Raw genomic sequence first — 25,015 nt, 5'->3', positions numbered from 1 at the left:
CCCTTCCCCCTCCCCACCAAAATCCCTCCATGTGATGTCCATTTCTCTGATTCTGTTCTTGTTCTAGCTGTTTGCTTAGTTTTTGTTTTCATTGTTTTTCTTTTCTTTTACGTTCATTTGTTGATAGTTGTGTTTGTTGTCATTTTATTGTTCACATTTTTCCTCTTCTTTTTCTTAGATAAGTCCCTTTAACATTTTATATAACAATGACTTGGTGATGATAAACTCCTTTAACTTGACCTTATCTGGGAAGCACTTTATCTGCCCTTCCATTCTAAATGATAGCTTTGCTGGATAGAGTCATATTGGATGTAGGTCCTTGCCTTTCATGACTTTGAATACTTCTTTCCAGCCCCTTCTTGCCTGCAAGTTTTCTTTGGAGAAATCAGCTGATAGCCTTATGGGAACTCCTTCAGAGGTAACTGTCTCTTATTCTCTTGCTGCTTTTAAGATTCTCTCTTTATCTTTAATCTTGGGTAACTTAATGATGACGTGCCTTGGTGTGTTCCTTTTTGGGTCCAACTTCTTTGGGACTCTCTGGGCTTCCTGGACTTCTTGGGAGTCTATTTCTTTTGCCATATTGGGGAAGTTTTCCTTCATTATTTGTTCAAATAAGTTTTCAATTTCTTGCTGTTCTTCTCCTTCTAGCATCCCCATAATTCAGATATTGGAACATTTTCTGAGCATGTAGCAGGGGTGTCTAACCCGTGGCCCATGGGCTGCATGTGGTCCAGGATGGCTGTGAATGAGGCCCAACACAAAATCGTAAGTTGACTTAAAACCATTGTTTTGCTCATCAGTTTTCATTAGCATTTGGCCCCGTATGTGGTCCAAGACAACTCCTCTTCTTCTGGTGTGGCCCAGAGACACCAAATGGCTGGACACCCTGACCTGCAGGACAGTGTGCACTGCGCCAGCAGTCTCTGAGGGAGGGAGACTGCCTGGGCCTCCTCTGGGTACTCTGTTAATTAGTGACCATAGAACAGTTACCCACTTCTGAGTTTATGCACTCAATTTCCATTAACTTTAATCATTCTCTTAATAAATAGTATTAAAATGATTTGAAGTCATAAATCCAACTTCTCACTTGAGTTCTGTTTGTTTGATACATTATTGGCAGTTACAGGTCACAGGTATGGAGTGCTTCTTTCTGCCAGGCTGTGTGCTAAGTACTTTCTGTTCTTTAGTTCATTTAATCCTTTTAACAACCCCTATGAATCAATCAGTGCATTTGTTATTGCCATTCTACAGATGATGAAACTCAGTGAAGATACTCACTCGACATCACATGGGCAATTCGCTGCAGAGCTGGTGTGTTCAATCTGCCCTAAGCCCCGTGCTAAAGGCCACAGGGCCATTCTGATTTGACACTTTTCAATGTTAATGACATGAGTAAGAAAATTAGAGTCATTAGTTAGTATGGAATTGATCAAGGAAGCCTAGCTTTGATAAATTCTTTGACTTACTTACTCCTTCATTCACCCATATATCCAGCAAGTATTGATGGGGACCCCTCTTTGCAGCCAGGCAGTTGGCTAAACCTCCAGAATACAAAGGCACACAAGATGTGATCTTTGCATTGGAGGACTTACATGCTTGGATTCAACTGTTTATTTTCTGTCTGTCTCTATGAATTTCTCATTTCATATTCTTGAACCATGTAACATCTTAGCTGTTTGAGACCGGGAGAAGGTGTTTGCTGCTGACCCTTGGCAATGAACTGCTATAGAAGTCTTTCACATATGACCTAATTGCATATTCAAATGTGAAGATATCACAGCACCTGAAACTTAAGTGGGGAATTCTGACAAGGAAAATGTTACTTCTTAATTTTTAAAAAGAGAATATGCTAACATTTAGACCTCAAAGGGCATATCATCCAGTTTGGTAAGTAGATAACTCAGGAAGTTGCTAATTCCAGTGAAGTTGCTCTTTCTTAGTGGCTGTTGAAAAAAGTATTAGAAAGTCTGCATGTTTGATGAATGAAAAAATCAACAGCAGCTCAGATATCAAAACCTGTTATTCAAGTTTAAGACACCTTGTTATCTTATTGACAACTTGAATTGGAAATCCAACCTTTAATGGCGTACATATAAATAGGGACAAATGGAAGCGATTTTGAGACGTGTAAAATCACGTTGCCACGACAGCCTCCAGAAACAAACAGATGCCTCATTTTTTGGGAGCTTTTGCAGAAGGGAAACCTCAGACTCCCCAGGGCTGGTGATGTGTCTGGGAGTCAGGGAACTCTTGGCTTACTTTGCTGGGCTAGATTCATTTGTGTTTCAAGAATTTTTTTAAACATCCATTGCATTCCTGCCAAATGGATGCTGTTTGGAAATCCCCAGTTCTTGGTGTGGCAGCTCTCCATCCCCTCTTGGGGCTCTGACTCATTTCAAGCAGGACCAATAGTCAGATGGGCAAGGGAGCTACCCTTTTAACAGGGTCTCTTACTGGTCCACACCCAGGTTACACTGTAGAAGGCAGGGAATGTTGGTTTTAATAATGCTGTTATTGTCTGTCCTCAATTTTCCCAATAATCACTATAAATATCCATAGTATCTGAATCTGGGTCCCCTAAAGGAAGAGCAAAGACTGGTTTTCATCATCACTTGCAACTTTAGGGCTTCCCATCCTAATGGGAAGCATTTTGTTCTGGAAAGGACTCCTATTTTCAAGCCTTCCAAATGTGACAGGCAAAAGAAGGGGCCATTCACATCCCAAATCCCTTAGCTTAGGAAGGAATAACCATTTCAGTAAACTCAGGGGAGTCAATGGCTTTTATGCCCAGCTGTTGAGGAGGGAGAGACTGAAAACTGGACACCACTTGATGGAACCTGCTGGGCTTCAGGAGTCCAGAAGAGTGTTTCTGAGCTGAGGTGGTGGAAGGCCTCCACCCAGGGTGGCTGCTTGTAAATATTTTTGTAGAATACTCAGAGCCATTCAGGCCAGATTTCCTTTTTAGTTGACCTTTGTTATAAAGTAAAAATTCCATTTCTTGGTTAAATTGGTTTCTAGAACTTTACTATTATTCCTTATTTCTTTTTTTAAAACAAGTTGTCCACCCAAAGGGAAAAATAATATTACAGAAGATAAGTCCCCTAGAAATCCAAAGGAACTCACTAAACTCCCTGCAAGTATCGTGAAACGGACTTCCTCAATCAATGGGCCATTCTGTTAAAAAAAATATCCTGCAAGTACCATGATCTTATTTATAACTTAAAAATGTCCACCTACCCTGGATTTAGTAGGTATAGTTACATTGCTGTTGGTGAAATACAAGTAAAGTCATCAGCGTTGAGAGTAAATAGCTTTTGTGCATTAGGCATATGTCCAAGAAACAATGACTTTATAGTGGAGTATTAATATTAATGATGTAAGAAAATTGCTGGGAGATCCCTCTGGAGAACCCTTGGCATTCGTGTTATTTAAAGCTATTCTTTGTAAACCCTCTGCTCAATTACTCAGGCTCAATCACCATTACTTTCTTCAAATGACCTTCATGAACCCCAGTTGGGCATGTTTTGATCTCTCTCTCACTTCTCTGCGTCCCTCTAAGGTCAGACTTATGTGCTTACTGGAATGTCTCTCACGAGACTTATGATTTACAATCTCTCCATCCAATTAGTCTTCTCTTACCTTCCATCTTCAACCACATGCATTTGCTACAGGAAGATCAAGAAGCAAGGGGAAGGCAAAGGAGGTCAGAGCTTTCATGGGAATTTCTTTCTTTTGCTGATGTCTCCCAATCTCCGTAATTCACCTGGAACTTTTTAATTACCCACGTTCTGAATCCAAATGTGCTCTCGTTCTTATCTATCCTCCATCCGTAGCAGCTCCTCTCATGTATACCCAGGTAAGTCAATACTTACCATGTTCCATTTCAGGCAACTGAACTCCCGTCAGGATGGGACTGTGTTCTTGAAACAGAACATGGCTTTTCTCATTAAGTCTCAAGGCATAACCAGGGTGTTGCTCCAGAGGATATGCTAAGGGGGCTCTCAGATGCCAACTCTTACCATTTCTTGAACTCCCTTTCACCCTCTTAAACAATGCAGGATCCCATGTAAATTTCCTTATGTTTTCAAACTTCTTTTATTGGCCTTCTACACGAGACTCTCTCAGTAGCCATCAGACTTTGAAAGCTGTCTGAGAATCAGATCCTGATTGCTTTGGACTGATGCAGGAAGACAGAGTGAGTTGCTCACATTGCTAAACTAACATATTCCATATGTGTATACACCACTTCACAAAGTCCTCACACATCTGTTTTTATTTTTGGATTTGGACAGGCAACCTATTGCTGACAGAGTCCATGGATCAGGGGTAATGGGTGGGTTGGGATGGGCATGAGGGCTGGAGCCTAGAGATAGAATTGGGTGAGAGGCAACAGCAGAGACAGAGTCTTCCTGGGTCCTGGGACAGAAATCATGCCTAGGGCATCCTAAAAATCCAAAGGTGGAAGTGGGAAGAGAGGAGCCATGATACTGATCCAAGTGGTAAGTAACCAGGAGAGCTGGAGCTTGAATGAAGCCTGGAGTAATGCTGTGATCCAGAGGTCAGCTCGTCACAGATACACGAGTCTTGAAGGATCAGAATTCTCATCTAAATTACATCTTTTGATCACTTCAGTATATACAATATTTAAGTGGCTTCCAGGTGCTATCCTCTAAACTTAGGGAGCAGAAAGATGAACTCAGCTAAAGGCTCTTAACTTGAAGCTGGGCCTTTGCAATGGCTGCTGGGGTGAAAATAAAAAAGATGCTCCCAAGCTGACCTTCCACATCTGGAGGCAGCTTTGTTTGCTGGTGTTGGCTGTGGGAGGCAGGTGGCTGAGAAAGGGTTCATGGCTAGGAAATGTGTTCGCGTTTCCAAAACCTGGCTGAATATGAGTCACAGTCTTGAGAAAAGTATAGATCAGCTGGGATAAGCTCATAATGCTGCAGTAAAAAACAATCCCTGAATCTCAGGCACCTTAACACAATACAATGTACTTTTCACTCAGGCTCTATGTTCAACAAAGTTGGCAGGGTTGCTGGGTGTGACCGTGTGCATGTGCACCTGCTCACTGAGGCTCCAAGTCCACGTGCTTCACGGGTGATGACAGCAGGGAAGAGACGGGCAGAACCGCTTCCTGGCTTCTAAGTACCTGCCTGAAAGAGACACAAGCCATTTCTTCTCACAGTTCAATGGCTGAAGCAAGTCACATGGTCGAATGTAACTTTGAAAGAGGCAGGAAAGTGCAGCCCTACCACAAGTTTACAGAATGTAGAGATGGAATATTTGTGAATAGCCTTAATAATTGCAAACAGCCTGCGAGATTCTGATTCATTATACCATCTCCACATTAGTCTACTAATCCCCTTGGTCTGGAAACCTCTGGCATGTCTAATTCATCTCTTTGGAAGAACTTCCCAGCCAAAGTTTGAGTTCTCTTCCTAACTTCTTGGGGTGGCATCGTAAGTAGTGAGTGTGGGACTGCATTCAACACATGCCCAGTCCAATGAACTGCCTGTAGCAACAACTCACCCACTCTTCAAGAGAGAACAAAATGCAAAGTAATTGTAGTTTTTATTTCTATTAACAACAAAATACTTCTGTAATTTCACAACCCATTGCTTTTAAGAGCACATATATTACAAATAAAGGAACTCCACAAACTTTAAAGATTAGTATTTATCAACACTTTTGTACACATACACAAATATTTTAACATTATGATATCTGAAATGTTATTCATATAATCTTAGCATGTCCTAAGTATCAACTAAAAAGTTTCTTTTAAATTTGGTAAAAACCATATATTTTACAATCTCCTATTTACATTTGAAATATGCTTAAATGTTACAAAAACATTCATTTTGACCTTTAAAATATGTGTATGAGGACTTGGTATTAGACACATTGTAACTGACAGCAAACTAAGGTTTGCTTTTGAGCTGCGATCACTGAAATTCCATGGCAAATACTCAGCTTGGCTTGAAGGCTTGTTTAACACTGCTCAAAGAAAAAAATATCTTAAGAAATGTGCAAATCCAGAGACTGGCAAAATTCTCAAGCTAGAGAGGTAAAAAAAATATTAACATTAAAAACTTCAAATAAATTAAATCTGGCTTCTCTTCCCCGAGATTAGCTGCAAGTTCAGAAAGTTCTCTTAGAGGTGTGTCTGATGCTGCAGACCTTGGCTCAAACTTCCGCACTAGGCGAGATGGAGACCGTGGGCAGAGCGGGGGTCCCCTTGCTAAGTATTCGAGAGCACGTTCGCTCCACTCCTCGCTTTGACGGCTCGTCCCGGCACATAATCTTCAGGCAGCACAAAACGCAATACGACAAAAGAACACAACGCATAGGTTCACGTTAATGTCTCCAAACACAAAATTAAAACCCAGAAAAGTGACTTCTAAAAAATTTCTCCCAGGAAATCTGCAAATTATGAAAATGCACTTATCGAAGTAGATCTGAAGACTTTCCAAGCCCGTGTCATAGCTGTTTTGGCAAGATTAGAAGTATCGTCACAAAACTCTTCAACTATTGGATATAAATTTATAGATGTTTGCATAAACCTTATGAATATGTCTGACTAATTCCAGAATTTTATTTTATGCTGAAAGTGTACAATTGATATTGTCAACGACTATCAAAAGGGGGAGACAACTGAGACCTCATTTAAATGCATCAATGGAAATATGAGAAAAATATACTTTTGAAAATTATGTTAATATGTTTATGTAATACTTTCCTATGTTCTAATGATATGTAAACACAATAAACAACGATAAAACACCCCAGCATCTCTGAAATGTATCTCTGTACAGAAGGGACAATGGGTGTTTTTAAATTCCTAGTTACGGAGCTTTCCCACTAACTCCACACACTGTTATGCTTTAGCTCTGCTCTTCCGAGATGGAAGGACCACTGCTATCCCCACTGAGCACCCAGCATCCTCTATGACCAATTCATGCTCATTATCAAAGTCACAAGTTCTGCTTAAATAATTTGCCAAATAATGTTTCCAAAGTGTATGTAAAACCCTAAGAGCAATATGCCTTTGCACCCATAACAGAGTCGGTCTGTTCCTCTCTCTGTATATTTTCTTTGATGCCCATTACCATGGCTGACTCCACTATGCCTCTGTCCTTCCAAATGTTGAAAAAAAGTCCAGATGAATATGTTATATTCATGTTTCACTCAAATACTTATATGCGTTACCTTGGCTTCCATCAAAGAAGGCTTTATGCTTTTTGCATATTTGTACCATAGTGTGGCATTTTGGCTGCCTATCAAGGCAATTATTGCCTGCCTATCACTTTCATCACTCAAAGCACTTCACCCCAAGATGTCCATTTTGCACACTAGCATCCACTCCATCCTGTTCCATCCCTTCCCTTAGACTGAATGTTCGTTCAGTAAGTCAGTGACTCCAGACTGCCCCTTTAGCTAACACTTTGCTGACACTCTGGGAGTGAATGGCATAATTAATTCTATTTCTGTTTTTGCATTTCTGTGTCTGTCTCTCCATTCTAACTATGCTTCTATTTTTAAAGTTCAATGATAGGATTTCTCTCTTCACTGCAATTATTATATATGTACCTGTTTCCAGAATATCTGCGTGAGCGTATAGGTACATGAAGGTACTTGCACATTCTGGGTTATGGTTCATTCCTGCGCTACAGGATTATGCTAAGATTTGCCAACCCTTCCAGTTCTGTTAGAGTTCAAACTCAAACATTCTGATCCAATGCATTTTCATTGAAAACAAATAGAGAAAACCATCATTGTTTTTGTTATAAGCATAGAGTAAAATAAATATCCATTTTTAATGCTACGAACTTTACCAACCCCTATCTTTTGTTAGGTATTTCTGGGTTTCAGGAACTTGTTCATTATGACTAACTCAAAGCACATGGTTATCATTAAAATGGCTTATTTTGCTGTAAAGAGCATAGTTTTGCTAAAGGTAATTAATACTTATGATTGATCATTATCAATTAAACAGTCCGTCCTCCAGGATCTCGGCTACAGTTAATATTTTGTCCTCATTTTAATTAAGATGGGAATGTAGTAGCCCTGTAACAGAGTAAATCATTTTTTAAGGAGCACCCAGGGTGATTGTGCCGTAGACAAAGACCTATGGACAAATCCCTGTAAAAGCTTAGGACAAAGGGAAAGTTTATCATTCCTGCCGACAGGTCTTATTCGATAACCGAATAACCAGACCTGTTCAGACCATCAGTTTCTTTTCTCTGCATCAGTGTGCAGAAGATACAGAGTCAAATTTTCTCATAGAAAGAGAGAAAATGCTTCTCATAAAAAGGTTTTCTGGAAAATCAAATATTTTTTTCTCCTGTTAATCACCAGGTCCTTGTCTTTGTCTTTTCCTTTTAGCACTTTGGAGTACAGTGAGTTTTTGTTTTGGATACAAATGAGGTCAAATATGTTTAAAAGTTGGTAAAGTATGAATTCTCTTTTTAAAAGCTAAGTTGTTAAATTTAACTTGGATCAGTAAGCTTTCCCATCATTGTGCCCTACCTCGAAATGGAAATAAAGCTGTTTTAATGAAATAAAAACTTAGAGAACACTAGCCACTATGGAGGGGACTGGGGAAAATGACAAGAAGAGATGGACCGGAAGGCCACAAAAGACAATAGACATAAGGAAAGAAAGACATACCACTTTTGCTCATAGTACTGAGGGAAATACTAGACACAGAGGAACAGAAGTTGTATAAGCACGGACCGCAACAGAGCTGCCAGGAAAAAAAGAGAAAAAGCATTTTTGCCCAAAGTGTGAAGGTCAGTTGCAATTTACAGTTGGAAACAAGCATTTCTTCACCACCTTTTTCAACTTTCAGACCCACTGTTTTTCCTTCTGTTTCACGCTCAGAGTTATGAGTTCCCCGTGCTATCCAGGCATCTCTCCTGAGCATTCAATTCCCATCAGCTTCGCATTAATCCCAAACCAACACTCCTCTTCTAGGAATCCTATCCATAGGGATTAATTCTCTCTAACAGTTGTCAACTAGCCAGTTCTTCCTCCAGCTTTGATGGATGGTTTACAATGTGGGTAGAAAGAGATGGAAAAGAAGAAAAAAGAAGCATATATGGAAAAAAGCGATTAGAATAAAAAAATTCATAGGAAACATTTCATGTTTCCTGAGTAATTTTGATAGTGTTAGGCTATTTAAGGAAAGGAAGGGGATTAATGTTTAATGAGTGGCACTATGCATGAGGCACTATTTGTAGGTAAGTTCTCCCCCTTAATTATTTTGTAAAGAACACATACATCTAACTCCTGGAAGGAACCACGGGAGATGTCGGGGGGTGGGGGCCTATAGATGCTGGGAAGCCCAGCCAGCAGCACTTGCCTTTCGTCTACTTGATTTTCAGCACTTTGAAAAGTACTGTGATTATTGAATGCCCACATTTTGTGCACAGCCTGATGGAACAGGCTGGGCAACATGCCAGAAGTCATGAATGACTTGTTTGTAGGGTGGGAGATTGAGTTTTATCCCAATTCTGCACATTTTTTAGGAGGCCCAACCTCTGTAGAGGCAATCTTGACCTTCAAAAAACATGTCTTCCTTGGTTCTGATGTTCTTCTTGAGTATGGTGCAGAGACCCCCCAGGGGAAGAACTATGTAACTCCACCTCGCAGCCTGGGTTGGGGTGTGAGGTCCTAAACCAGGGGTGAAGGGAGTGGTTGTAAACCCTACTGGGAGTGGTACCCAATGTTTCTTGGTGTCTAATAGGGCCCATATGTCCTAGAAAACCGACAGCTCATGTGGTCTGGAAAAACACCTCTGAAAACTGGAAAGTATCTGGGTCCTCATCTTTTTTCTCCAGCCTTTTCTCTTCCCTGACCTTTGCTTTGTGGCAAGGGGTGTTGCACACAGGGTATAAGACAAGTCAGCCTCATGATGTTCATGCAACGTGCAGTGATTTCGGCAGCAAGAAAAGAGGCTCTTTCCTGTCCTCCTGGCATTAAGGAGAGAATGGGCACTTTCTATGAACGGACAGCTCAAGCCACCCTAAGGCGAGCCTCACCTGCTCATTCATGATTGCAGAGAGTTCGCTGAGCATGTCCTTATAATGGGACCTCAGTTCTTCCTGGTATTCCAGCTGGTCTTCTTTGATGAGGCGCTCATTCACGTCCAGGGCCTGCCCACATGCATCTGCAAATTGCCTTTTGTGACAACAAAAGCAAATGAACAAGCAGCCACAGCAAGAGGCAACTCAAAGGCAGGCTGCTGATATCCTCTGCCACCCCGAAGGGGCTAGGTCAGGTGACTCCCCGTTAGAAGGAGCCCAAGGAAGAACATGCCCACAAAGAAATGCTTACCTGAAGATTTCCTTCAAAAGCTTTACTTGGTTGTCAGGGTATTTCTTTGCATTGGTTTCTTCAAGAAAAGCCCGCGCATAGGCCATTGGCCCAGCATTAACCTATGGGGGAAAGAGAATTTGCTGAGGATGGCCCCACTTCCTCCACGGAGGAGCCCTTTCTGCAACCGGAAAAAGTAGCCACTTGTGTCCCAATCACGTGGGACACCAATTCTCTCACATCCTTGTGAAGTCCACTAATCTGTCTCAGCAGCAGTCAATCAGCCGCTGCAGGGCACATCTCCATCCCACGCGTCACTGCTATCTTCCCCAGCATCGGTCCCTTGCCTGCCACTTCCCGTCTTTGCCTTATCCAAATACAGCTTGAACTATTTTTTATTGAATGCATTGGGGTAACACTGGTTAATAAAATTACATAGGTTTCAGGGGTGCAGCTGTATAATACATCATCTGTATATTGTATTGCGTGTTCACCACCCCAAATCTCTTTCCATCACCATTTATCCTGTTTACCCCCTTGAACTGTTATTTTCTTACTGTCTTTGAAAATTAGATTCCCTTTGTTTGTTTAAACAAATGAATGTAAGTTAAACACCTGTGAAGCCCAGTGTTTGAAGGGCTAGTGTTTTTTCTATTAGCATTGAAATCAACACGCAACTGTCAATAAAAGACATGCCCTGGTGGCAGTGGTGTGTGCTCCATGCAGAACATCACTGCTACGCTGTGTTCCACTTGACAGGCTGGCTCAGGCTCTGGCCCAAGGTGGCATTTATAGGAGTTGTGTGTGAATGCTCAGTGCCGGGCCCTGTTCATGCTCACACTGAGAGAAGGCTCACACTAGAGACGGCATCCATATTCCTTAGTGCTTATGATCTTTTAATGTGACGGTGGAGCCTGGAGGGAGTAAGGGCGAGGAGAAGGGAGCCGGGGCTGTGTCTGGACCATTCTCAGGTGTCTGTGACCTCCAGGCGCTGCCAGTGTGGGCGAATGAGCCAGCCTGCCTCCGCCCAGCTGTATGCGGAGGGAAGCTGTCCCTTCCAGAGGCAGTGGTTCCTGTGCTTCTGGCTTTTGAAAATTAATTATTATTATTACTATTATTATTGTGTTAACTATGGGAAACTTAGACAAGAGGTTGGTAGGGAAGAGGGCAGCCAGGTTGGTGTCAGGCTCAACATTGCTGATTTTTTCCTTTTGCCTCTGGCTCCAATATAGCACTAGGTGATACCGTTACTGGCCTGCTTTTATTTAAAATGCTAATATTTTGTCCAGCATGAATTTTTAACATTTTTGATTTTTAAAAATAGTGCATTATAATATGATTTTATCATGGTTACTGAGTTTTTTTGATGTGCCCCCACCTCCCACGAGGCAAAATTTTCTGCCCAAGGTGAGAGCCTCACTTGCCTCACCCAAGTCTCAGACTGGATAGTGTATTAAGGAAGCCACAGGGCTTCCTCCTTGCAGTCCTCTAGCAGAGACTGTGCCTGTCTGTCTGTCGTCACCAGGCTCTGTCAGCTCTCTCGGTGCTTTCAGTGATTCTTTCTCCTCAGCTTTCAGGTCTAGGAAGGGGTGGCGGCCCCACATCTTGCTGGCCCCTATGCCCGCCCCTGTTGGTTTTCCTAAATACTGCTTGCATTTTGCAAATAGTCTATTTATTCTACTTTCTTTAACCACCCACTGTGAGCAGGCCATCTGCTTCCTATCAAGACCTTGACAGTCCAATAAATATTGATGTGCATTTTAGGAACAAATATACATTCCAAACATATTTGTTTTTAGGAAAGTTGAGTAAGGCTCTTAGTGACAGATATTTACAAGAGAGACATGTTAGAATTTAGAAAATAAAATGTACTTTATCCAGAGGAGATGAGAAAGGAAGGTGAGGAAGAAGACATTTTGTTTCAACTAAACTTAAGAAAGGCTTGTCTCCAGGTGTTTGGCACCACTGATGAGCATTTACAATGAAACACAATTTGAAAGACTCTGATGGAGGTGTTGGACGGTACCACAAACAGAAACATATCTCGTATAGCTTTTGTAAAAAAAAATGTCAAGGGCGGATTACACCAGGGCCCGAGGGCCACGTACGTCTGGGCCCTGGGCGGTGCTTCCTTACCTTCACGCTGACGCTGCCCTGGAGTTTCAGCTGCAGGCGGATCATGTCCACCTCCTCCATGGTGCAGAGCTGGTTAAGCTCGGAGACTTTCTTGGACATCTCGTCTATCGCCACTTCAATAGGATTCAGCTCTGTGCTTGACTGGCTCACGACTTGGATTCTCTTCTTCACATAGGGAAACATGTGACTGGCTGCAGAGGACGAAAGGAGGGAATGGAACTGCTGAGGGGGAGTGTCCAGTGCAGGTTCCCCTGTGTGTTTCCTCTGCACACGGCACGTCCCGTCCTGCTTGTTTCTGCATACGTGAGTTACCCTGTGTCCTGTGCGCCCGCGTCCTCCCTCCTCTCAGCTTCTGCCCCAGCCTCCTTCACCCACCACCCTCTCCCACACCTCACTCGCCATGTCCTTGTTCTCAGGGCTGGAGTAAAACCTTGATTTAGAGTCACTCCACACTGAAAAGATGATAGCTTCCACCACAGCTTGTAATTCAGATAAAAACCACACTAAACCACAATAAAGAATGCTTAAATATATGCAGGATAGCATATATTATAATAGCTTTGATTTATATATATATTTTTTTAATTAGAGAAGTTTTAGAAGACTTTACTGAAGGTGAATGTTTGCCCTAGTTTGAACGTCACTATTATTTGTCTATTACATTATCCAGATCTGCCATCCCTCAAACACCTGAGGCACCATTTGTCCAGAACGCCTCTGCCTACCTTCCCCCTCAGTCCACCTCGGGAGTCCACCCTCTCCTCTGTTCCCATTTCCTTTCTCATGCTGTGCTCAGCTGCCGGCTCTTTCTCCTATCATTCCATGAGCACCTCACGGCCAAGAATTGTGCTCTATTTATTTGAGTTGCCAGAACAGCGCCCAACACCTAGCCGGCACTTCTTAAATGTTTGTTGCCTACATGAAAGGAGACTAGCTCACAGAATAGATTTAGATGGTGCTAGAAGGGATGTTGACCATCCTTTGCATTCATTCTACAGATGAGGAACCCAAGTTCCAGAGTGATTGACGATCTTGCCCCAAAGCAAGCCATTCTGAGAGCTGCTAATCCTGAAATAACTGGGGGTAGGTAGATTCAGAGGGACAGGAGAGGGAAGCTGAGAATGCGCTTCCCAGGACACTGACGTCATGACCTTCGCGACTGCACGATCTGAAGGGAGGAGTGAATAACTCCGTGTCAGGTTCTGGTTGACTTCTCGAGGGCGTCCGTCTGGACAGATTATAGTGCAGGGGGAAATCTGCTGTTCTGGGCAAACATTTCCTTGTTGGCACATTTGGGGACTTGTCTGTGAGATCGAACTGTGCTGATTTTAGCTAATCGAGCCCACGGCAGGGGCCTGTGTGGGGCTCTCAGCGCGTGGCCGCTGGGCAGGCCGGCACCTACTCGTCAGGACGGTCCTCCGCTTGCACTGCTCCTCCACGCCCCCGTGCTTCTTGCCCGACAGTGTGAAGGGCGTCTCGAACACAAAGCGGTGGATGTTGTGATGCGTTTCAAAGTCTGTCTTCCGCTCCTCTATTTCCTTTTCCTCGAAGAATGGTGTGACATAGGTCACCTGGATGTAGGCATATTTGGGGTCCAAATCCTTGGGGTTTACCTGTGTGAACACGTTATGGTGAAAGGGTGGTGAGCCCTAAGGGACTCCTGGAGGAAAGGCAGGAAGCTCCGAGCCCCCTCAGCCAGCACCCTGGGGCGCTGTCTCTGTGCCCCTGGAGACGAATGGGCAATCATGTCATTGCGGGAAAAGTGACTGCCTGGACTGTGGTCACATCGCCAGACAGTGGTGGGGGGAGGATTGGAGCAGCTGAGGCTCTTTGAAACGTGAGTACCTGCCTGTGGCCTATTATTTAACCCTTTATGTTCTTGTCTTTCTGTAATGCATGACCCCTCACCTTTGGAACATAAGCTTCTTGAGAGCAGAAACATACCTCTTAGTTCCTCTACTTTCTAGCTATGTACCTAGACAGCCCATCATTCTGGGCTTGTTAATGCGGAAGGAGGTTCCTAGTTTGTTTAGCCGATTAACTTATCATCCTGCCACACGATTGCAAACATTTTTATTTTCCATTTCTCTGCTTCCTTCTCCTATCTGCAGTAAGTCATTCTGTACAGTTTCTTTACTACCTCTGCTGTGGTGACGAGGCTTGCCAAACACCCAGAAAGGCTGAGGGTCTCAGGAATGGCCAGGGGGTGACTCTCTCTGTCCTCCGAGGCTGAAAGAGCTGATTCTCAGTCTCTTTTCTAATGATTCCTTGAAGAATTTTTGAACTTGTTCCATTTTTCAAGCTCACAAACTTCTTTGTCATAGCAACTAATGATCACTCTATAAGACCAGCGTCATCACAACCATTTTACAGAGAAAAGACTAGAGGCTCAAAAGGCCACCTCATCTCTCTGGGAGGGACAACTAAGCTGGTGAGTGGTGGGTGGCATGGGGTGATGAAGACTTCAGTTGTTCTGACTACAAATCTGGCCTTTTTCTCATCCCATTTGCTAATCTGTCTATACTTTCTCTTTAGGAGTGCCACCAAGACAACCGCCGTGGCTCTGCCCACCTTTATGAAGAAATGGATTGTACCTTTCTAGATAAGGATAAGAAGGATGAACACACGTGCAACAACTTTTGCCCAGAATAAGCAGTCGCATGCCCAGACTCCCCTGAACACCAGCTTTGTTAAAAGAGGACAGGGGAAGAAAATCTGTATTTTGTGACCCAGCCCCATCTACTGAAATACTCTTATCCAACCTATGTTTTGAAGACTGGCTCTTCTGTAAACATACCTCCCCTTTTCATTCCTCCCTGTTATTCCATGTGCTGGGCTGTTCAGAATGCCCTTTTCTTCTAGCAAACACCTTATCACTGGGAAATTTCCAGCTCAAACATCACCTCCTCTGGGAAGCACTGCCCAGCCCAGCCCAGAATGAGCTGGTCAGGAAACCCCTGCCCCCAGCTCCTCTGTTTGACTTGCAGTATGTCTCCTGTGGCATTTCACTGCACTCTATTTAATTAGCTATTTGCACACATCTTTCTCTTCTTCACCCCCCAATGAGCTGGGAGCTAGAGGGAGAGTCTCTGCCCCAGCTCCCAGTTCTGGCGAAGGCAGGCAGTAGGTTCTTGATAGAGATTGGCTAAAGGAATGGAAGCTTATTAGAAGGCTCTGAATAATCTAATCAGACACTATAAGCATTTACTTTCTGGAGCTGTGAGGAGGTTAATTAGATATTCACAGGGTAATACAATGTAACCAGCAAGTCTGTTATTATCACAGAGAACATCATCAAAACTGCTATGACCCGGAAGACCTCCATGACAAAAGAAATACATTTTTGCTTTTCCTCCAAGTCTACCACTGGGTTCCAATCACTTTAACTCTTTGGTTGCTATACCAGTGCAAATAACTTATGGGGAAAAGTCGGGAATTTAGAGGTTACTCAAATAAACACCTATGATGTTTTCGTCAACAATAATCACGAACCAACCAGCCAGTAAACAAACAGGCAGAAACCACCTTTAGGTAGTTTACTTCATGTAGTCAAGCCCAAACTTAAAGTTTTAGTAAATGTAGTGAAAAAATAAGATAAAAATAAAAATCCAACATTTGCACCAATATTGATTTTCCTCTACCTTGTTGGAATCCTGGATTATCTTCACATTGTCTGCTCCGAATTTATCTGCATACAGCTTGAGCAGTCTTTGCGAAATCTCGGACAGACCGGTCAGCTTAGGCTCTTTATAAATATACTCTTTACCTTCTTCTTCCTCAAAAAAGCCCTAAGGAAGACACATAATGAACCACCAGTTTTATTAGAAAACTCCGTTTGCACATCACAAGCAAAATGAAAGCCATTTACTTGGGCAACATATCCAGTCTTTTGGTTGTCATCCAAACCACAAACTAGCACCTTATAAAATCAAAATCAGAGACAAATCAAGTGAAGAAAACAAATATCCTGTTAGAATACATCACCAGTAGAAATACCCCCTAGCCAGGCCAAAGAACCTCGTCGGGTATCTTACACATATTGTCTTTGTAGAAATCAATGGTATTACCTGCTGCATGTATTTTGGGGAAAGGACGCCCTCATGTGGCAGCCCGGGAAAGAACACAGAGGCTGGAATAATATTCGGCATTTTTTTCCCAAGAGCAGCATCATTTCACAAGATCCTCTCAAAGTCTTTGAAGCTAGCCAATACAGGTATCAGAATAGGTGGCTGTGCAACCCCACAGCATCACTGCAGGTAAACAGCCTCCATACTTGTACTGCTATCACAGAAAGTACATGTGGTGTGTGCCCGACTTCAGTTATTTTAAAATTAACTTTATGTTATTATCCTTAGGGGCCTGGTGCAACCTAGCTGTATGCAGTTTCAGCACTCAATTTACTCTCTTATTTAGCATTTTACAAAGCTAGACCTTGTAGGGTTGAAAATAGGAAAGTAACTGTGCCTTCATTCGATGTCATTGGAGCGAGTAGGTCTTAGCCTACTCTATTAATTTGTCTGTCTGTTTTGAAACGGGGAAGGAAAGGATTCTATTACTTGCAGATAACTAAGTGAGGCAACCTTTCTAATTCCTTCGCTTTGAAGAGACACAGTGTTTTTCCTGTGGGACCTGTGGCCTTAGTACTAGATTAAGTCTGGATTAAGAGCCCAAGTGCAGCTGGTTTCTTCTGACTCACATTTACCTCAAGGCTGTGGCTTCCAAGAGCCTGGCAAAGACACTGGAGGTCTCAAAGAATCTTAGCTCTACTTTTAAAAAATGGTTGTTTTTGATTATTTCATAATATTCATTATATGTGAATGGCATGGGTCAAATGTTCCCACACTGGATTTTGCACAGCTAATGTGAGCTGATCTGAGAACAATAATTAAACTCACGTCTGTATGGTGCCTTTGCACTGGAAGGCACTTTTGCCGACGCACGTTTGACCATCAGGAAGAGTGTACTTTGTGTCAGGAGTTGGGTGTTGCTGTATGTTTGCAGAAGCCAAACACGGGTCTTGTCAAGCACAAAATTAAGCGCCTCTCTCCTTGCGCATTTCCTGGAAGGACTTTGGGCTTTTCAAGGTCAGGAAAGGGTCTCGTTCAACATGGTATGTCTACTGTTTAGCACGGTGCCTGGTCTATAGGGGAATATCACTCTACATCTATGAAGTGGATAAACAGATGAATGAAATAGTTCTAGGGGACACACATTTTAATAAAAGGTCTATTTGCAGCAGGTATAAATGGAAACATTTTTATTGCTTTTAATAACAGTTTTCCGTTGACCTTTGTTTTTGAGAAATGTTTAAGAACAAACACAGATGATTGTTTTGAGTACTCAATGTTGAGAGGATGGGAACGAGCTCCCCGCTGTTTCTCTAGACTTGGTGTGGGTGGGGAGGTCTGGCCTCTTTCCCACATAACTTCCCGCCTGCTCTGCTTTCTCCGTTGTTGTGGGGCTTTATCTGGTTCAGGGTCAGGAGTTAGCGGCTAAAACTGACAGACTGATGGATACAGAAATAGGACTTCTGAGGCCCCGACCAGAATCCCCCCGGGGCAATAGCTGAGGCAACATTGACCACTTTCATTTCAGTGAGAAAAATGTCTCTGAGTTTCAGGAAAAGATTTTCTCACCACAGTGTGAAAACCAGCACAAAGAGACATTTTCACTGGGAATGCTTGCCCCTGTAACACATTTCAGAATTCAGCATGAGCAGAAAAGGAGTGTGGGAAGCAAGAATTTATTGCCATTACTCTGGCCTTTATGGCCTTGGTCATGACCTGTGACTTTCTTTCCTCCCCACTCCTTGGAGGATGGGAAAGAGTAGACTCAGAACTCCAGTGGGAGGTTCTAAGGGCAGTGCCTGAGTGTTACGTATGATGAGGAGGATGACAAGAATAAAGAAAACACGCCTTTGTCAGTAAAGCCATTGAGTTCCAGCTCCTATGTAGGGAAATAACTGAGTTTTGAGCACTTAAAAATACATACCTTCAGCTTCTCTCACATAGAAATGATACTTTTCTTATTAGAGGAGTCTATTGATGCTCATTTCAATATTTTGGTATGTGACTGATCAGAAAGAAATGGTGATTAAAATCTGTTTACCTATCTATTATCTATCTATCTATCTATCTATCTATCTATCTATCTATCTATCTATCTACCTATCTATCTATCATGGAGATAGAAACTTGTTGAGACTATTTTATGAAGCCAGTAGAATGGAGCTGGAATAACAGAGTAAAGGATTTAATCTGCTGCTTGCCAGGGACAGTGTAAGGGCTTTTGGAGCCAGAGAAGCAGCTCTGGGGACTGCGGCAATGTGTGCTTACCTTTCACCCCAGGAAACCATCAGAGCCAAGCCCCCTGAGCCACCGGTCACTATCTTAAAGAAGGTTCCCATTCCAGCTCAGTCCGTGAAATAAATGGTTTGCAAACAGGGACACAGGGTGCTGAGAACCCAGGGGCAGCTTCTCTTTTGTGTTAGCCACCGGGTCATGAGTAGACTGTGTTTCAGGGTGACAGGAATTGAGGTCTTTGCCTTTCTCTCACTAGGCTGATTCTCTAAAATGTCACGTCCCCCTGCAATAAACAGCCTGATCTCAGTTAAGAAGCACCACTTGTTCTAGTTAAACAGGGATTTTGAGTCAGTAGAGATAACGTGCCTGCATTATAAAACTGCAATAGATTGTGATAAAAATATTACTTCAAAAAATGACAGTTAACATCACCGACTCCTTCGGCGATTCTGCAGGTACTTCAGAATTTTGCAATAGCTCTTGATCATTGTTGGAGTGTCATATATAAATCCTCTTGCTGTGATAGTCGACTGAGTTCAAGGTCATAAATAAAGGGATGCATTAAAATTGGAATCTAATAAATAAAAGATGGGCCAAAAATATTAATATTAGGCTAAATTTAAGAGAATAAAAGCTACCAGAAGGCAGGGATATGGTTCCATGTAAATATGCACTCAATTATACATGTATGTGGTCTATATTAGTGACTTTCATATAATGGGGGGGCCAGAAGGTTCTATCACACCCCCAAATGGAGATGGTGGTTTTGGAAGCTGCACATGCATCATCCCTCCTTACCCAATATCCTTTCTATCAAGATTCTGAGATGCACCTTCACCCACGAAAGCGTGGCCGAGAACCAAGGAAACTACATCCTTTGGTGAACAGGTTAAAATTCCCCAGGCCTTTCACTGAAACTCATTCCAGGGGCATCTGGTATTTTAAGTCAAGCATTGGGCACAAACTTGTTTGCTTTCATGCTAAATATCAGAGCCCAAGGATTGTATTGATTACAGTTGATGTTTGATCACTACTGCTGCTCATTACTCTGGAACTAAATACATCAGGGACACTGGGGATGCTTTAGACAGGCTGCTCTATGTCAAATTTCCATAGGCAAAGATGCCAGGTATTGCAGTAGAAAATTTACACCATGCAAGACTTGTGTTTTTAAAGGTCCAACTTGTTTTCTAGTGTCTGGCTCATTGCAGACAGACATGGCATGAATTACTCTAGTCAATACTGTAAAATGAAAATGCTAGTCCACCCAGGACCCTAAAGGTTTACCCATAAAGGCCTTTATGGAGGCAAAGAGCCTCTTGAATATGCTATTTACATAATCTTTGAAACATGATTGCAAGGCGTGCCAATGTGGATATTGAATGGTGAACCTTACATGGACATCAGGTGCTCTCATGATAAAAAGGAATTGTTTTTGATCATGGGGGTGATGCTAATTAAGTAGTCAAGATTTTATCTTAGATCTTTGGAACCTTCATTCTGCATGCGTCTGGGGGAATGTTCAAGGCTATTTGGTATTCTTTTATCATCATGTGTGAAGTACACTGTCTGCTCCTGCTCAATATCATAGTTTCCATCTCCATTTGGTGTCTTTGGACAGGTATCTGAAAACCATTGGACAACAATGACCCAGGCTCTTAACTGCTGCTTATCTGGATGACCTGCATGCATCTCCTCGGTCAGAGGAGGCTGGAGACTGACCTTACAGAGGACCATGCTTAGCCATGCCCTCAGGTCTGCGGGTTTAACAGACCCCTTTGCCTTTTAAGCTCAAATTGGAATCAATGAAACATAATCATGAATACTGGCAGCACTAAAATAAAAATAAAAAAACTAGGCACACAATCAGCATACTTTATTGAGGAATCTGTAAAAGGAACAAAGTTAGGACATTTGAAAGTAGCTCTCCCCAGTCCTTCCCCGTTGCCCCCTCAGTCTATTTAGTACAGGGATTTACAAGTATTCTTTTAGTAGGTGAGTGAAGCACCCATCACCCCAACTTTGTAAGTGAAAGTAGAAAATACCGATGTGGTATGGATGTGGGAAGGGACTGGAAGAATTACAAAAAAGTATGTACTGGGCAGACAAGCAGAGCTGAATGCGGACAACATGTGGCTATCAAAAGAATTTGTTTTTCCACTTAAATCAACAATACTTATGTTGAACCACATGAAGTTGCCATTTTTTGCTGGTAAACTAAAGGTTGACCATGGGCAATTTCATATGGTTCAAAATAATATAAAGACAATTCTATGCCCCAGAGTTCCAGGTACTGGCACGTTATTTATGCCTCCCTTTGTCCCCCCCAAAAACTCTTACATGGTTTCTTTCTGCATCTCAGGAGACTTAACTTGACCTCCCATTTTTCAGCTTGTGTACTGGGAATTATTACCGTCACTTTTGAGAATGCACAGAGCCACCACAACAGGGAGTCCTGTTTCTCCGCAGACTCACATGGGAAAAGGTGGTGTCCTTTGGGGAACCTAGAAAGATGCCCATCAATGGCCACCACTTCCAAATTTGAAATTCTGAGCACACCATGCTCTTCCTAACCAGCTGCAACAACGTGGCCCGCTTAGCTGGCCATCTCCAAGGCTGAGTCTACCATCCGCGTGTTTCAAATACACGATGTCCATGTTTATCTGTGTGAGTGTGTGTGCACGTATGTAGGTTTTCAGACTGCACCTACGGTTGTGCAGAAAGAGATTATATACGACCAAGAAAGGATACATTTTTGTAATTCAGATAATTGGAGTAAACACAGTTTAGTTCAAGAAATGCAGGATGAATCCCAAATGAATGCAAGCAGGATTTATCTCACTTTTGGACCAAATGTTGATTGGCACAAAAAAAGTTAAGGTTCAGTAAAACCATAGAGAGGGAAGTGTGAGAATTTTTAGAACATGCAAATGAAGAGAAAGAGAGAGAATGGACTTACCACAGCCTGGAACAATGAAGACCAAAAGAAGAAAAGAGTAAACATTTGCGTTAAAATCTGGTGGGAAAGCAGCCTGATTTGTTTCCACCTGTTCAGCAGCCAGTATCTTAGGTGCTGGTTGGAGAGGCCGCCAGGAAGGCCAGCTGGTGTTCACAACCACAGTATTTTTGGCAGTCCACCACTTCGTCATTGGAAAGATTGCCAGAGGGACGTCACCTCAAATGCAATTTGGCTGATGCACATGTGAGTGTCATTCCCTGGAGACCCTGCTCCCCTTATAACCCCCTGATTCCCACGTCCCCTTCTTATTGTTGTTTGTTAATGTTTCAGCAAGGTCAAAAATGTTTATTTTTTTGTTTCTTGTTGACTTTCAACATACCACTTCCATTTCTCTCTCCTCCTCTCTTGCAGATGTCTACATTTCTCTGTCCCCGACATGTTCTATCATTTCGGAAATTTCAGGTTCTTTCCCAGGGACCCCCCGAATGCCTGAATTTAGCTTCTTTCCACAGACCATCTCCCACATCTGTTCTCACCCCCCTGGCTTTCTCTGATGCTTCTGTGCAGCGGGAACACTGGGGCAGGGTCTACTTGTTCCTGGTAGGTGGCTGCTCAAGGACATTTCCTTTCCAGCTAGAGAGCAGCTGTGTTTTAAAATATATACTATTCATTTATTTATTTTTAGAGAGAGGAGGAGGGAGGGAGAAAGAGAGGGAGAGAAGCATCAATGTGTGGTCACCTCTCACACACCTACAACCAGGGATCTGGCCCGCAGCCCAGGCCTGTGCCCTGACTGGGAATTGAACCAGTGACAGTTTGGTTTGCAGGCTGGCGCTCAGTCCACTGAGCCACACTAGCCAGGGAGAGAGCAGCTATCTTGATGAATTCAGAAGTTAGCTTTTAAGCTGCCTTCAGTCATTAGCGGAAAATACCTATGTTTCAAAACTTCGATGGGAAATGATCTACAACCACGCTGCATTTGACCCCTTATAAGCTTCCGAGGGGCACAAGAGCTACAGTGCCTTACACAGGGGGCTGGGGGAGAATAGAAAGGGAATGAGAAGGCTGAGAGTCATTCCAACTGCGAAAACACAAGGACGGAGTGTTTCTCCACAAGAGTTATGGCCTCAAATATGTCTGCCGAAGTGCAACAGTTATAAACCTCCCTGAAAAGAACAGGATGGTGCCAGGGTCTATCCCACTTAAAACCCTAGTCAGACACTTTCATAATTAATATGTAATACATTCACTGCACTTGTAGGTCACTACTGTGGCCAGCTAATATTTTAAATCCTTGTTATCTGTGTACGTAGTAAACTGAGAACGGCAACCTTAAAATTATATCGACCTGCCATGCGGGAAACAAAATAACCATACGGTGTTCTGACTAGAAGCAGTGATAGTTTGAAAGAAGGAGAAAAGAAAATGCCTAATTATAAAATCCAGAGTTTGTGCCTTGGGTATGGTGAAGCCCTAGGAATTCTTTATTACTTAGAAGGCTACAGATTTCATTTCTTAACATGTGTTTAATTCAACTTCACTTTGATATATGACACAAACCTACAATTAGATCTTTTGAGATGAAATGAGAAGAAGAGGATGTCAAAAAAACAAATGACTTTCTCCTCCAAGAAGTCAGACATCACCATTTAAACTCATCTGTACTAAGATCTCTGGGGTTCTCTGCTGGGTACCTTCCTCCGGACACACATACACTTGTACCCAGAGAACAACTCAAATATACCCAGACACACCCACAGCCCCTCAGTCCTTTGGCTTGTGGAGTTAGATGCCTCATACAGAATTAAAGACAGCATTGAAGTGATCGACAGAATTTACAGGTTACACCGCTTCTAGTGAACTCACCTGCCCATAGAATGCCACACGGTAGTACCGCCCAAAGAGCCGCTTCTCTGAATTCACCACCTCTGCGACTTTCAGGTACGACCGGTGAATGTCGTAGTAAAGATCGGACAATTTCTGAAACCATAAATCCAAGGGTTTCATGAGGATGATGCGGGCATCAAACACAGGGGGTTCCTACTTTTGCAAATGGGAAGCCATCAGCCAATCTAAAGTAGGGCGTTGTAACTATGGTTTTGGAAACATACCTTGAAGTCTCTCTGTTTCTCGAAGACGGCGATGATGGGCTTGTTGACATCAGCGATGAGTTCGTATCTCTCAGACTTCCAGAGAAACTCCACACACATGTACAGCTGCTCCACCAGGATGTTCTGCAGCCCCCCCACCAAAGCAAGATCTCACATGACTAACACTGTAGCTCATTCCTGAACCTTAATTTCAAAACTGCTGCACTGTCAATTTTTATTCATCCTGGGATTTCTGTGTTCCCTAATCTCAGCAAGCGCATCTGGATCTTGCCCTTTCCCTCACTGCTGGCCGCTGACTAGCCCCTCAGACTTGCTTATGTAAACCTATGAAGAGCCTCCGGTTCTGCCTAGTTCTTTCCATTCTCATTGTCACTGACTGACATCAAACCCCTGTTCACTTCCACACCCCCACAGGAGTCAGAAGACTCCGGTCTGACTGCTCACTCCAACTGGTGCTGTGGCGTGCTCTCCAGTAATCCTGCCTTCTGAAACATAGATCCGAGCCCGAGAGCTGCACTACCCTAAAGCTCTGTGGGAACTCCGCTCTCTGAACTGTCCGCACTCGCTAGCCCGGCATTCAAGGAGCTCCAGCATCAGGCACCAGCGTCCCCTGCAGAGCCTCTCTGTCGGCACCCTGCCTTTGACTTTGCGCTTTGGCCATGTCAGATCATCCACACCACTCTTAGGATACTTTCTTACCTTGATATATTATGCTTTGTTTTTTGTTTTCTCGCCCACATCTTCAAGTCCTATTAAATGTCAAGACCCAGTGCCAAAGTCTGGAGAACTTTTGTTTATGTCTCATCTGTCTCTGTCTCAACCATTTTCACATACAAAGTGGTTCCCTCTTAATTGTAGCCATATATGATGCCTAGATATACAGTCAGTGGGTCTCAGACTGGGGACTACCTGCTCTGGAGGAAGCTTGTCTTTCTTAAGATCCTAAACTCTTTCTTTGAGAGCCAGAATCGTATCTGATTCATCTGATCCACCCACTTTTAACTTCCTGCCTCACATATACCAGTGGTTTAATAAATGTCCACCTGAATCAGATTGTATACTCTCTAAAGCAAGTGAATATACTGTTGGAATGTTTCCAGCTATGTCTTTTAAGAAAAGATTCTTAAACGTTATTTGAATTAGTTAATATAAATATATAGTTACATTCAATATCTTTTTGCAATGTACAT

General features: G+C 42.9%; 1 protein-coding gene across 5 annotated transcripts in view; it reads right to left on the bottom strand.

The window, feature by feature from the left end:
- Positions 1-5,603: 5,603 nt before the first annotated feature.
- The window catches only part of DOCK10 (dedicator of cytokinesis 10), a 227,806-nt gene continuing 208,394 nt past the window's right edge, over positions 5,604-25,015 (bottom strand). For all 5 annotated transcript variants that reach the window (XM_037139231.2, XM_053666155.1, XM_053666189.1 and 2 more), the window contains exons 49-56: positions 23,826-23,948; positions 23,581-23,694; positions 16,095-16,241; positions 13,856-14,066; positions 12,454-12,644; positions 10,339-10,439; positions 10,044-10,182; positions 5,604-6,303 (exon numbers count right to left, since the gene is read on the bottom strand). In XM_037139231.2, coding sequence (XP_036995126.2) covers positions 6,187-6,303; positions 10,044-10,182; positions 10,339-10,439; positions 12,454-12,644; positions 13,856-14,066; positions 16,095-16,241; positions 23,581-23,694; positions 23,826-23,948 — 1,143 coding nt within the window. In that variant the 3' untranslated portion in view covers positions 5,604-6,186. The remainder of the gene's footprint in view (positions 6,304-10,043; positions 10,183-10,338; positions 10,440-12,453; positions 12,645-13,855; positions 14,067-16,094; positions 16,242-23,580; positions 23,695-23,825; positions 23,949-25,015) is intronic.

The sequence above is a fragment of the Artibeus jamaicensis genome, unplaced genomic scaffold (assembly GCF_021234435.1).
Source record: "Artibeus jamaicensis isolate MK-2021 breed Jamaican fruit bat unplaced genomic scaffold, CSHL_Jam_final contig_1015, whole genome shotgun sequence".
In the NCBI taxonomy this organism is placed as follows: domain Eukaryota; kingdom Metazoa; phylum Chordata; class Mammalia; order Chiroptera; family Phyllostomidae; genus Artibeus; species Artibeus jamaicensis.
This window is presented reverse-complemented; position numbering and strand designations above follow the sequence as displayed.